The sequence below is a fragment of the Dasypus novemcinctus genome, chromosome 23 (assembly GCF_030445035.2).
Source record: "Dasypus novemcinctus isolate mDasNov1 chromosome 23, mDasNov1.1.hap2, whole genome shotgun sequence".
In the NCBI taxonomy this organism is placed as follows: Eukaryota; Metazoa; Chordata; class Mammalia; order Cingulata; family Dasypodidae; genus Dasypus; species Dasypus novemcinctus.
Genome location: NC_080695.1, coordinates 1,700,574 through 1,713,863, shown reverse-complemented (window position 1 = coordinate 1,713,863; position 13,290 = coordinate 1,700,574). Strand labels below are relative to the sequence as shown.

The window sequence follows — 13,290 nt, the reverse complement described above, 5'->3', positions numbered from 1 at the left end:
GGGCCGCCTGCCCCGTGGGGACACTGGGCTGATTCTGTGAGGTCCTGGGTGTGCGTCCCCTGCTGCGCCCTTGAGCTTTGCCCACTTGGGGGTGGGCGGATGCCACGTCCACCCTGAGGTCACCCCAAGACTCAGGAGCAGGGCTCCGGTGGGGTTTGCCATTCCTGTTGTCACCGCCCTGCCGGGTTCTGTCCTGGGGCCATCCAGCCCAGCCTGCGGGGGACCTGTCAGGTGCCAAGCCCCAGCCTGGGGTGTGGGGACAGGCTGGCCTGAGCATGGACCCGTGGCATCCCCCTGCTGGCCCTGCAGGTGGACCTCACACCCGCGGGGGGCGCCAGGGCCCTTTGCTGCCAGGCAGAGCCCAGCCAAGCGGGAGGGCGCAGGAGGGCTTCCCGGGGCATGTGACGTCCACACCGAGGCCAGGCCCGGAAGGCTGCAAGGGCGTCGCGGGGCTGCGGGTGACAGTGCAGGCACCACGGGAGGGCATTTGGGCAGAGCAACGGGCCTCAGTTTACAGCGGCTGCTCGCAGGAGACCAGGCAGCGCGAGCCCCCGCAGCGGCGGGCCTGGCGGGGCGGGGGCGTCTGCGCGCCGCGCGGGGCGGGGGCTCCGTGACGCGCAGGGAGCGCGGCGGCGCCAAGCAGAGCAGGCGGGGCGGGCCGGCCGGGGCGGAGCGGAGCCGGCAGAGCGGTCCGGCCCCGGCCCGGCTCTATGGACAGGAGCTCCCTGCTGCAGCTTATCCAGGAGCAGGTGCGTGCAGGGGGTGCAGGGCGGCCCCCACCCGCTGAGGCTGGGGTCCCCCCCGAGAGCTCTGCGCCCTGCCCCCCCCCACCGTGCGACCTTGGCCCGGGCTGCCCTGGGACCCCAGGAGAGGGCGGGCGGGAGGCGGCTCTTCAGGACAGGGGTGGGACTGGGCTGGAGGTCCCCGTGCCCCAAAGAGGCGCCTGCCCAGCCCTGCAGTGTGGGGGGCCGGCCTGCCCTCAGGCCCTGGCCGGCGGCCCCCCCCACTTCCAGCAGCTAGACCCCGAGAACACGGGCTTCATCGGCACCGAGACCTTCGCCGGCTTGGTGCACAGCCATGAGCTGCCCCTGGACCCCTCCAAGCTGGACCTGCTGGTGGCCCTGGCCCAGAGCAACGAGCAGGGCCAGGTGTGCTACCAGGAGCTGGCTGACCTGGTCAGTGCGGGGGGCCCCTCCCCAACGCCGGCGGGGAGGCCCTCGGGACCCGAGGTGCGCCCCGGCACCCATGCTCACGCCCCGCCCCCAGATGGGCCAGCAAGCGCTCCAGCAGCTTCAAGCGCGCCATCGCCAGCGGGCAGCGGGCGCTGCCCCGGGACGGGCTGCTGGACGAGCCGGGCCTGGGCGTCTACAAGCGCTTCGTGCGCTACGTGGCCTACGAGGTCCTGCCCTGCGAGGTGGACCGCCGCTGGTACTTCCACCGGCACCGCAGCTGCCGCCGCCCGTGTTCATGGCCTCCGTCACCCTGGCCCAGGTGAGCCGCTGCCCCTGCGCCCGGCTGCCCACGCCCAGCCGCGCTAACCCTCGGGCCACCCGCAGATCGTCGTCTTCCTGTGCTACGGGGCACGCCTCAACAAGTGGGTGCTGCAGACCTACCACCCTGAGTACATGAGCAGCCCCCTGGTGTACCACCCCGGGCACCGCGCCCGCGCCTGGCGCTTCCTCACCTACATGTTCATGCACGTCGGGTGAGCGGCCCCCGGGGCGGCCGGGAGGGGGACCCTGGCCGCCGCGCGTGCCCCGCTCTTGCCCCGCTCACGCCCGTCTGCCCGCGCGGCCAGGCTGGAGCAGCTGGGCTTCAACGCGCTGCTGCAGCTGACGATCGGGGTGCCCCTGGAGATGGTGCACGGGCTGCTGCGCATCGGCCTGCTCTACCTGGCGGGCGTGCTGGCAGGTGAGGCGGGGGGCGGGCGCCCGCACTCCCGCCCGCGGGCCGCACTCACGCCCCTCCCCCGGCGCGCAGGCTCCCTGACTGTCTCCATCACCGACATGCGGGCGCCCGTGGTGGGGGGCTCCGGCGGGGTCTACGCCCTGTGCTCGGCACACCTGGCCAACGTCGTCATGGTAAGGGGTGCCCGGCGGGGTGCGGGGAGGGGCCGCCCGGCCTGCCTCACGCCGCCTCTGTCGTCGCGCCCGCCAGAACTGGGCAGGGATGCGGTGTCCCTACAAGCTGCTGAGGATGGTGCTGGCGCTGGTGTGCAGTGAGTAGGGGGCCGGCCGGGTGGGCGGGCCCCTCGGGCGGCGCGGGCGCCTCCCCAAGGGTGCGCTTGCCCCCCACAGTGAGCTCCGAGGTGGGCCGCGCCGTGTGGCTGCGCTTCTCGCCGCCGCTGCCCGCCTCAGGCCCGCAGCCCAGCTTCATGGCGCACCTGGCGGGCGCAGTGGTGGGCGTCAGCATGGGGCTGACCATCCTGCGCAGCTACGAGGAGCGTCTGCGGGACCAGTGCGGCTGGTGGGTGGCGCTGCTGGCCTATGGCACGTTCCTGCTCTTCGCCATTTTCTGGAACGTCTTCGCCTACGATCTGCTGGGGGCCCACAGCCCCCCGCCGCCCTGACGGCCCTGGCCCGCAGATGCCCGGCAGGAGCGTGTCCTCCTGGTGGGCCGGTGGCCCTGGCTCTAAGTCGCTGCCGAGCCTTACAGCCGGCCTGGGGGGTGCTGCTGGGCTGGGCCTGCGCCCTGAGGAGGTCCCCAGGGGAGATCCTACCCCCTCCGTCCCCTCCCCCCCCTCCCCCCCCTCCCCCCCCCTCCCCCCCCCCCACCCCCAGCACTTGGGGTCTCAGACTTTTTGCAGAAGGAATAAATATTTTACACAGCACTGGTGGCTGTACCGGGGCTGGGGGCTCGTCCCGCCTCCCCCCACTGCAGAGGGGACTCCCGGCTTCCCCTCGCTCCTCTGCGGCCTCAGGAGCTGCGTGTGTGGGAGGAGGCCCTCAGGGCGGGCAGAGATCTAAGGCAGGCGCCACAGGGGCCAGGCACGCGCTGCCTCCCACGTGCAGGCAGCCGCTCCGGCTCTGACGACGCCCCTGGCCCCGCGGTCACGGCGGGTGGTGCTCGCCGGCGCCGTGCCGGGGGAGGCCGGGAAAACCAGCGTCGTCCGCGCCCCCCGCCCCGCGTGCTGCTCCCGTCCCGCGGACGGCCGCGTGGGGGGAGCGGCAGGGCTCGCCGAGGACCCCGGCTCGCGGGGCGCGGGGGGCGCGGGGGGCGGCGGGCGAGCGCTCCCGCGCTTGGGGAGGGGTGGCGGCTCCGGGCCTCCAGCGCCCTGGCCGGGCCTAGGGGGGCGGGCGCCGCGGCCTGGGCCGACTCGGGTGCCCTAGGGGGCCGCGGCCCGGCGGCGCGGGCAGTGGGGGCGCCCCGGTCTCCAGCAGCCCCGCCCCCTCGCCCAGCGCATCGGCGCATCAGCGCATCAGCGCATCAGCGCACGCGCGGCCCCGCCCCCGCCGCCGCCCCGCGCGGCCGGAAGTTCCGGTGGCGGCTTGCTGGACCGGGCGGGCGGATCGCGGGGCTCTGGCGGCGCTCGGGCTGCGGGCGCAGGGCAGGCCGGGCGCGGAGCCCAGGCCGTGCCGCGCGGCGCCATGAAGGGCAAGGAGGAGAAGGAGGGCGGCGCGCGGCCCGGCGGCGGGAGCCCCGAGAAGAGCCCGAGCGCGCAAGAGCTCAAGGAGCAGGGCAACCGGCTCTTCGTGGGCCGCAAGTACCCGGAGGCAGCGGCCTGCTACGGCCGCGCCATCGTGAGTGCGCCCGGCCCGGAGGGGTCGAGGTCGGGGTGGGGGCGGAGGGGCGGGCCCCGGCTTCTCCCCGCATCCACCCTCCTGTCCCCTCCCCGGCCGCCGGCGGCCCTGCGGAGCCCGGCTCGCCCCTGCGGGGCATGGGCCCCGAAGGCTCGGTGACGTCTGGAGCCCAGGGCGGCCGGCCGGTTTGGAAGCCGGGGACTCTTAACCCTGGAGTACCCCGGCCCCAAAGCCGGATCCCTACAGGTTTGGGAAACGCGCTGTTACAGAATCAATCTGGGTCAAACCCGGGTGGGTTGCTGGGGCCTCAGGACCAGGGCTCCACCCTCAGCCGGTCCCGAGACCCGCGAGAGCTGTCGATCAAGCAGTTTGTAGTTTCCCGACAGCACCTGGGACGCCAGGCTATCTCAGCTTCGTGGGGCAGTCGCCCCAACCCAGGCCGAGCCCGAGCCCACTGCCTCACGCTGGCTGGCCTGGCCTTGGTCCCCAGACCCGGAACCCCTTGGTGGCCGGTGTACTACACCAACCGGGCACTGTGCTATCTGAAGATGCAGCAGCACGAACAGGCGCTGGCTGACTGCCGGCGCGCCCTGGAGCTCGACGGGCAGTCTGTAAAGGCGCACTTCTTCCTGGGGCAGTGCCAGCTGGAGATGGAGAGCTACGACGAGGCCATCGCCAACCTGCAGCGAGGGTGGGATGCGGCCGCCTGCAGGGACGCGCCTGGCCTGGGATTTGGTGGGCGGACAGCCAGGCGGTGACTTGCACCTCTGCTCCCCCAGCCTACAACCTCGCCAAGGAACAGCGGCTCAACTTTGGGACGACATCCCAGCGCTCTGCGCATTGCCAAGAAGAAGCGCTGGAACAGCATCGAGGAGCGGCGCATCCACCAGGAGAATGAGCTGCACGCGCACCTCACGCGCCTCATCGTGGCTGAGCGTGAGAGGTGAGTGGGCAGTCCCGCCTCCCCCACCACACCCCGTTTTTAGGCCACTGAGTCATGAACGCAGAGGTTTATTGGCAACCAGAAGAGAGGGGAGACACAGCCTGGGCATCCCCCCCCAGTTGAGGTCAGGGCGTCGTTTCTCTTGGCTAGACCCATCTGACTAACTCCTGGTCGGCCCCCAGGGAGCTGGAAGAGTGTCAGCGGAACCACGAGGGCAACGAGACGACAGCCATGTCCGGGCCCAGCAGGCCTGCATCGAGGCCAAGCACGTGAGGGTGCCACCAGCCCGCGTTGTGCGCGTGCAAGGCCCGTGTAGGGAAGGGGCGTCGCGGGGTCCGGCCTGTGTGCAGCTTCTTGTTTCTTTGCAGGACAAATACTTGGCCGACATGGACGAACTCTTTTCCCAGGTAGATGAGAAGAGAAAGGTGAGGCTGGTCTATCCCAAGGCCTGTGGGTGGCAGGGGGCGGGGCCATGGCCCCTCCCTGGCCCGACGCCCTGCCCATGTGCCACAGAAGCGAGACATCCCCGACTACCTTTGCGGCAAGATCAGCTTTGAGCTGATGCGGGAGCCGTGCATCACGCCGAGCGGCATCACCTACGACCGCAAGGACATTGAGGAGCACCTGCAGGTGAGGGCCCCGGGGGCCGGTGGGGACAGGACCAGCAGCTGGGCTCGTGGGGCCTGAGTGCCTCTGACCGTTGTCACTGCAGCGTGTGGGCCACTTTGACCCTGTGACGCGGAGCCCCCTGACCCAGGAACAGCTCATCCCCAACCTGGCCATGAAGGAGGTCATCGACGCATTTGTCTCCGAGAACGGCTGGGTGGAGGACTACTGAGGGCGGCCGGGCCCCGGCTCCACGGACCCAGCCGGGAGGGCTGGGCCACACCTTCTCTGTACATAGTTAGGGTCCCTGAACCCTCTCTTCCGCCTTCCCCAGCTCCCACTCCTGCTTTTCGGCTCTAGACTGTTTGCACTCAGCTGGGGTACCAAGCCTCCCCCACCCCCCTCTCGGCCCCAAACAGCGGGCAGGGGTAGGGCAGGCTGAGGCCCCCACCACCGCTGCCCTGTAATAAAGTCTGTGAGCACTACGCGGGCGTGCACGGCTACAACGGCCCAACGGGCTGCGCAGCTGCTATCCGAGGAAAGTGGAGATGAAGACGCTGGTGTCGAGGTTGAGGGTGGCATGCCACCAGCGGTCGGGGAAGTACAGCACCTGGCAGGCAAGGGGGCGTGGATTAGCTGGGGACTCAGCCCAGCCCGCCCCCCACCCCCAGCCACTGACCTCCCCTGCTCGGACGGTGCACTCCAGGGGCCGTGCCGAGGGTGCCAGGGCTGGGTACGTGTCCCGGAGCCAGGCCAGCGTGGTCTTGTTGGGGTGGAACTCAGGGGTCTTCTCAGGGGGATACAGGAACCAGCGCTGGAGTCAGGGGTGGCAGAGTCACTCTCGGGGGGTTGTGGTCAGTGAGTGCCCAGCATCAGCCCCCATCCCATGCTGACCTTGCGGCCGTAGATCACCTCCGAGTACCCAGGTCCGTGCCAGTGGAAAGGAACCCCAGAGCCAGCGCCTGTGGAGTCAGTCAGCAGCAGCTGGCGACCACGCCTAACTCCTCGGCGCACACGTCCCTGGCCCAACACTCACCTGCGATGCCAAAGCTGTAAGCAGGGGCAGTGCCCAGCAGGCCAAATGGGGGTGGGGCGTAGTGGCGGAAGAGAGGTGCCCATTCGGTGAAGTTGTTGTCCCCAAAGAAGTACAGGGTATCTGCCAGCCAAAAAGACAAAGGGCAGAGGTTCTGGCACCTGGGGCCTCCCAAGTACCCCCCCTCACTGCCCCTGCCCCACAGGGCTGGCTCACCATTGCCCAGGGAGGTGGGGTCCTGGGGGTGCAGCAGCTTCTCCACATACTCCTGGAAGGGCAGGTCCACTACGGAGGAAGGGGCCGGTCAGGCCTGGGCCTGCCTTGGAAGGCTTGGTGAGCAGGGTGGGACAGCTCACCTTTCTGGTAGGAGTAGGTGTTGGCTGTGCTTAGCCGGACCACGCTGTCCCCAAAGGCAGCCAGCAGCCTCTCACGAGAGCATAAGGCCCGGAATCTCTGCAGGAGGGGAGAAGACTTTGTGGCGGGGCCCAGCAGCGGTCAGGGCTGCCCAGGCCAATCCAAACGCTCACCGAGTTGTCTGTGAGGCCCTGCAGGATGACGGGTCTGGAGAAGGCATAGCTGGAAAGAAGGGCAGAGTCACCGCCAGGTCGGCCCCATGCCCATGCCCATGCCCAGCACCGTCGTTGCCCACGCGCATTCAGCAGGCGTCGAGGAGGGCAGAAGTTGACGCGGGGTTCGGACAAAAGGGCCCGAGACGAGGGCGGGGCATGGGTGGGCAAAGCGGCCGGGAGCCAGGACGCGCCCGGAGGTGTGGCCGTGGGCGGGAGGGCGCACGTACTGCTGCACGAACTCGCCGTAGGTGAGGCCGACTCGGCGCTCCACGGTGCAGCGCTCCTCTTCCGCCGCCAGCCCGCCCCGCCGCCTGCGGGCACAGCCGGGTCAGCGCCGCCACCCGCCGGCCGCGCCCCCGCAGGCCACCCTGCCCCGGCGCTGCCGCTCACCACCCCCCGTCGCCCGCCTCCCTGGAGCCGGGCCTCCCTGGAGCCGCCAGCGTCCAGAGGACCAGCAGGAAGAATGGCCAGAACCCCGGCGCCATGAACCCGCCGCTCGCGGTCCGCACCACCGCCGCACGGCATGCCGGGAACTTCCGGCCTCGCTCCACGCGAGCACCCCATTGGTCGGGATCTCCGTCGTCGTGGCAACGGTTGGGCGCCGGTATGGACTGCCCCCAGACAGGAAGAGCACTTCCTGGAGGCGGGGCGAAGGCCCCTCGGAGAGTTCCTATTGGTCATTGCCAGTTACCATGGCGACAGACCACCAGGGCCGGTCCACGGCGCGTTCGGGAGACAGCAAGTCCTAGAGCGCAGCACGTGCTCCTTTATTGGGTTCACAAGTCCCAGCTCCCTTCATCCCAGCACAAGGGTGGACAAGAGTCTTCCGGGGTCGCCAAGGAGTCACCTCCTGAGGGTACTGAGGTCTGGAGTTCCTGAAGAAACTGCCCTGATGGGGACGGGTCCAGGGCCCCCCGAGGGCCGGGTCAGGAGTACTCGCAGAGGTGGCCGCAGCCGGCGGGGCAGTGGGAGCTGCCCTCCAGCCACTTCATGATGTGCTGCAGGTGCCCCCCGTGGCTGCAGCCTTGGCACCACACGAACAGGCCCTTGACCACGTGGTGGCAGACGGCACACATGCTGGCGCAGCGGCGGCACCTGGGGGCAGGGGGCACCTCAGCGTGGCTCCGGGGCTGCCTGCGCCCCGCCCCGCGGCACACCCGCACCCGTCAGACTGGCCGCCTCACCTGTCACAGACCCAGCCGCGGCTGCTCATGGGCCGCTTGCAGTGGCTGCAGTTGACATGGAGGGTGGTGGAGGCCTGGTTGAGGCAGCTGACGGCGCGGCTGGTGCTCAGCTTCACCACCTCGTTGGACACGTTCCAGAGGCGGAAGCGCTGCAGCAGGTCGATGTAGGACGTGTACCAGTGCTCCTGAGCCCAGGGTGCCAACAGGGACAGGGAGGTCAGGGCCCCCGGGCAGCGGGCCCGGCTGGGGCAGCCCCTGGGCTTCCCCCTGGACTACCTGACGGGGTCCAGCCAGGGAGGGGGACGGGCGGGCAAGGGCAGATGGGCGCAGCGGGGGCAGTGGTGGTTCCAGGGAGACCCTCCCGTGCCGGCCGGCCCGCACCTGCGTCTGCTCGTCGACGTCCTTGCGCACCCGCTCGCCCAGCACGATGAGCACGGACACAGCCATCTGCACGTCGCCCTGCTCCGCGTAGAAGTGCAGCATGTCACGCACCAGCGCACTGAAGAAGTCGGGGGGCAGGCGGCTGTCGTACAGCGCGTGCGAGACGGAGATGAGCGAGAAGGAGGGGTCCACGGGCGTCAGGGACGCCACGTCAGCCTCGCTGCCGCTCACGTGTGGCGAGTCAGCCTTGTCCTGGAGGTGCTCGGGCCCGGAGGGGGTGTCCACGATCTCGTGGCGCAGCGGGAAGGCCTCCTGAGGCAGCACGTACTCAGGCTCCTCGGCTGCAAGGCAGGGCAGGGTCAGCAGGGCCGCACCTCCCACCCGCCCCCCCCACACCCAGCAGGCCGCTCACGGTGCGTGTGTTCCGGGTCCAGCAGGTACAGCTCGTCCTCGTCGCCCTCCACGTCGCCCAGGAGGTAGTCTGCAGGCACATCACTCCCCTCGGTCTCCTCGTTGTCTGCCCGTGGGGAGGGAGAGGCAGTCGAGGAGCGGCTCCTGGGAAGGCCCAGCACCCACCCTCCCGCCCCGGGCCCCTGCCCTACCCTCGTTGGTGGCGAGTGTGGCCGAGGAGTCGAGCAGCACTGCGTCGCCCCGTGCATCGCCCTTACTGCGGTCCAGCCGGGTCTCACTGCCCAACCCTGTGGCCACGTCCTTCAGGTTGAAGCTGGGGGTGGGGAGGGGCCAAGCTGGTGGGTGGGGCCTGTGAGCTCAGGCCCTGGCAGGCCCCGGCCCCCGTGGGAGCGGCTACCTGCTGGTGAGCGGCAGTCCGCAGGCGCTGCCCTTGCCCACGCTGTGGTTGAGGTTGGCGGAGGGCACCAGGCCAGGGCTGCAGTGGATCACCCTCAGCATGGTCCACGTCTGCGCCACCTGGGGGCGGGCACGCATCACAACCGGGCCTCCGCGCCCACAGAACCCCCGTGGCACAGTCAGACCCTCATCCACAGGGCTCAGTTGCCCAGGACCCAGTGCCCTGGTTTCCAGGTGGGGCAGCCAAGGCCCGCGGGGAGGATGAACCCCAGCCTCCATCCTGCAGCAGCGGAGCAGCCAGGAAGCGGGGGGCGGGGGGGGGGGACTCGAGGCTGGAAGGCAGCCAGGGGGCCAAGAAGGCAGCGAGAAACGGGTGCGGGCAGCAGCCGGGAGCTCGGGCCAGGTGGGCAGCGCGTGCCTCTCAGGCAGTGGTCCCGGGGGGCCAGGCGCCCAGGAAGGTCTGCACCAAGAGCTGGGCGCATGGGGCTTCACTCCCAAGACCTCCACGCCCCGAGGACAGCCCCGGGCTCTGCTCCTCTCTGCCCCAGCCTCGGGACTGCAGGCCACGAGGCAGGAGCAGGTGCTGCAGCGCAGAGCAGGGCTGGGGCACAGCTGTCAGAGGAGCCCCTCCCCTCGGCCCGAGGCCCCGGCCCTGCACCTGGTTGCGGCCCAGCTCCCGAGCCACCATGGCATTGTGGTCACAGAGCTCGGCCAGCGGCCGGCCGGCCAGCGCGTAACGCTGGGCCGTGTCCACAAACCAGCTCATGCTGCCGCCACCAGGCTCCATCTCGAAGACACTGAGGGCGCTGGAAGCGAGGCCCGCAAAGGGCTCAGCCGGGTCCAGCTTGCGCTTGAAGAAGATGGGGTGGCGCCGGTCGCCGGCGTATGGCTTGCGCCCCGACTCAGTGGCCACCAGGCTCTCCTTGGCAGCGAAGGCCAGATCCCCGAAGAGGCCGTAGCAGAGGCCCTCGGGGTTGGCCCGCTCCACGGGCTGGCTGGCGTCACGGAACAGGTGCTGGCACAGCGTGCTGTCCTTGGAGCCGGAGAGCAGGAAGGAGGGGTCGTGCGGGTGGCGCCAGGCGATGCCCGTCGTGACATCGCGGTGCTCTTCAAACATGGCGGCCGGCACGAAGGGCCGGCGCACGTCCCACACATAGATGTTGTGGTCCACCATCATGGAGCACGTGGCCAGGTGGTGGCGGCACTCTGGCCGCCACTTGACTCGGGCCACCGAGGCAATGGTCTGCACACAGTGCGTCTCCTTGGCACGGTGGGTGGTCACGTCCCAGACCTTCACCATCTTGTCGCGCCCGCCTGTGGCCAGCCAGCCCCTGCGGGAGGCCCAGGCCACCTCAGTGTCCTGCTGCTCCTCACCCACCCACCCACCTCACGGGTCTCCAGACCCCGGGAGCCCCGCCCACGCGACCCCTGGCCCCTACCTGTCCTCAGGGTGCCAGTCGCAGCAGAAGACAGGCCCGTTGTGGGCTGTGAACATTCGCTCGCAGCGGTCAGGCCGCCGGATGTCCCACAGCTGCACGTTGCCATTCTCGAAGGTGGACGCGAAGGTGAAGTAGTCCCGGACGCTGAACTGCACGTCCCTCACGCTCTCGGACTGGCCTGCGGCGGGATGCCCAGGAGGAAGCCATGATGAGGCCCGCTCACGGGTGGGCAGAGGGCAGCGGCCGAAGGCAGGGCCCTCAAGGAGGCTGAGGGCCCCCAAGGCCTGAACGGGGCTGAGGCTGCGGGGAGGAGACTCGCAGAGCAGACGCAAGGCCCGGGGCAGGGGAAACAAGAGCCTGGGGGTTTCTCATGCCATCCCTGGGCCTTGGGTTCCCCTGGATTCCATATCTGGTGTCAGCCTGAGGCTGGGCCCTGGGAGAAAAGGAGCCCCAGCCAGCCTCCTGTCCACTCTCCCTGGGGTCCTGAAGCCCTCACCGGGGGCACAGTGAGGCATATGGAGAGCATGCCCAGCCTCTGCCCAGTCTCCACCACTTAAAGCTGCAGCTGCCTGGTCAGCCCCAAGCTCACCCCAAAACAGGAACCCCCTTCCCCACGCAGAGGCGGCTCAGGACCTGTTAGGAGACCCCCAATTCTCTGAGACCCTGAGGTCCTGCCCCAAGCGTCTCTTGGTTTCATCAAGAGAGGAAAGGAGAGCTGACTCAAGACCCACTGGCAGGGTGCTGGGGCCTGCTGGGGAGATGACCTGGGGGCCCCAGCAGTGCACCCCACGTCCTCTGGAGGTCCCAGTAGACTTGCTGCAGGAGGCAGCCTGGAGCTCAGGGGTGAGAGAAGAGGAGCTCCCCCGCTTCCTGCCTCAGTGCCAGCCCTCTCCCCTCCAGCAGGCCTGCGCCCGCCCCACCCCTGCCGAAGCCCACCCACTTCCACCAGCTTTCAGTGTCCCCTCCTCCGGGAAACCCTCGGGGGGGGTACGATCTGAGGCCTTCTGGGCAAGCCTGGACAGGCTGGGCCCCCCGCAAGACGCCAACCTGCCTCCGCGCCCCCCGCCCGTCCCCCCGCCTCCGCAGGCCTCACCGGAGAAAGTGCTGACAGCGTCCCTCCTGCGCAGATCGAAGCACTTCATGAAGCCGTCCTGGGAGCCGCTCAGCAGCATGTGGGCCTCCGTGGGGTGGAAGCAGACCTTGTTCACCGTGCGCTTGTGCTCTGTGTACAGCTGGTCCTGCTTATTGCGGGACGGCCGGCCCAGATTCCACGTGACCACCACCCCGTTGGTGGCCGCCGTGGCCAGCAGGTTCTCGTCCATCTGATGCCAGACCACGTCCGCACAGCTCAGGTTGAGGGAGGGCTTGCGGCCCACGCGCAGGTTCAGCCTCTCCACGAACTGCTCCTCCTCGATGGCGTAGATCTTGAAGATGCTGCGGCCCGCCACGACCACCTGGGCCGCGTCCCGGCACACGCTGATGGCGTTGGCCGGCGCGTCCAGGTGGCAGTGCATGGTGCGGCCCGTCAACGCGCTGCCCCCCAGGGCCGTGGTCACGCGGGACATTTTCTCCATGGCTGCCACAGTCGGTGGGGCAGCGGTCAGTAGAGTGGGCTGGCCTGGTCAGCCTGGGCCTGTCACTTCAGACCCGTCACTCTGGCTGGGTCCCCCACAACTGCTTAGGCCTGGCTAGGCTGGTCAGACTTGGTGGGCAGTCCACGCACACTCAGTCAGTCTGACCGGCAAGTTCAAACTCACCCGGTCCCCAGAGTCCACCCTATTGACCTGGCTGGGCCAGTCAGTTGGCGCCACAGCTACCTTGAGAACAGTCAGTCCGTGGCTGACACCCCCCCGGCCTGGAAGACGCTGCCTGGTCAACCCAGGCGACCTCTGCACCGCCCCCTCGCAGCGTGCGCCCGCTGGGCAGGGGGCCTTCTAGGGCCGAGGGCGCGGGCCGGGACAGAGGGGCGGGGACGGGCGGGCTAGAGGGGCCCGGAGGACCCGGGCGATAGAGGCGCGGGGGCTGCAGAGGCCTCGCGGACGGAGCTGTTTACGCGGCCCTGAGGGTCTGGGGGACTGGAAGGGCGCGGGGCAGCGACACCGGAGCCAGAGGAGCCGGGGCGGCCTCGCCCTCCACAGGACCCCCAGCCACGGACTAGGCTGGCCGGCCGGTCCGGAAGCGCCTCGCCGGAAGCGGTCCGCCTCCTACCCGGCCCCCACCGGAAGCGGACGCGGACTCGAGCTGTCACGAAAGTTCCGGCCCAAGGGGTCGCTCTGGGCTACCCCGTTCCACCTCGGTCGTTTCGTGGGTTTTCGTTTTTCTTTGTTTTAAATCCTAGTCTTTTCACACCTTCTCCCAGGTGCACCCGGAAGCCCGGTCATCCCGGAACGGCTCCCGCCGCCCATCTTCTCCGTCTTCACACTCCCCTTCTCCCCAGCCGTCTTTCCCCGGGATGGGCCGCCCACAGCCAGGTTCCCCTTTTGCTGCAGGCCCCCGGGGCCCCCACCCAGCTCTCAAGGCCTCCCAAGCCCCTGACCTCTGTCTCTGGACTAGTGTCCAGCCTCGCTCTTCCTGGCGGCCGGCGCCTC

At 69.8% G+C, this 13,290-nt stretch overlaps 4 protein-coding genes across 4 annotated transcripts; 2 read left to right on the top strand and 2 right to left on the bottom strand.

Annotated features, from left to right (window-relative positions):
• Positions 1-583: 583 nt before the first annotated feature.
• Positions 584-2,759, top strand: RHBDL1 (rhomboid like 1). The gene is given in 9 exon segments (XM_058285606.2): positions 584-749; positions 1,014-1,180; positions 1,273-1,451; positions 1,454-1,491; positions 1,557-1,705; positions 1,799-1,911; positions 1,981-2,081; positions 2,158-2,218; positions 2,298-2,759. Coding segments are annotated over 9 exon segments (1,119 nt in total). The 5' UTR covers positions 584-710; the 3' UTR covers positions 2,570-2,759.
• Positions 2,760-3,483: 724 nt separating this feature from the next.
• STUB1 (STIP1 homology and U-box containing protein 1) lies at positions 3,484-5,774 on the top strand. Its single transcript, XM_004483840.5, is given in 10 exon segments — positions 3,484-3,740; positions 4,231-4,251; positions 4,253-4,430; positions 4,520-4,562; positions 4,564-4,683; positions 4,866-4,900; positions 4,903-4,952; positions 5,052-5,108; positions 5,197-5,313; positions 5,396-5,774. Coding segments are annotated over 10 exon segments (900 nt in total). The 5' UTR covers positions 3,484-3,587; the 3' UTR covers positions 5,522-5,774.
• JMJD8 (jumonji domain containing 8) lies at positions 4,736-7,561 on the bottom strand. The gene is made up of 9 exons (XM_058285604.1): positions 7,282-7,561; positions 7,119-7,202; positions 6,850-6,898; positions 6,679-6,775; positions 6,539-6,607; positions 6,326-6,445; positions 6,184-6,251; positions 5,969-6,103; positions 4,736-5,899 (listed from the first exon to the last, which is right to left on the bottom strand). Exons 1-9 carry the CDS (start codon positions 7,374-7,376, stop codon positions 5,819-5,821), a joined length of 798 nt encoding a protein of 265 aa, XP_058141587.1. The 5' UTR covers positions 7,377-7,561; the 3' UTR covers positions 4,736-5,818.
• A 76-nt stretch (positions 7,562-7,637) lies between these two features.
• Positions 7,638-12,907, bottom strand: WDR24 (WD repeat domain 24). The gene is made up of 9 exons (XM_058285578.2): positions 11,796-12,907; positions 10,703-10,880; positions 9,922-10,594; positions 9,265-9,383; positions 9,059-9,180; positions 8,869-8,973; positions 8,457-8,797; positions 8,076-8,260; positions 7,638-7,986 (listed from the first exon to the last, which is right to left on the bottom strand). The coding sequence occupies exons 1-9, from the start codon at positions 12,274-12,276 to the stop codon at positions 7,818-7,820; spliced, it is 2,373 nt and encodes a 790-aa protein (XP_058141561.1). The 5' UTR covers positions 12,277-12,907; the 3' UTR covers positions 7,638-7,817.
• Between the last annotated feature and the right edge of the window lie 383 nt (positions 12,908-13,290).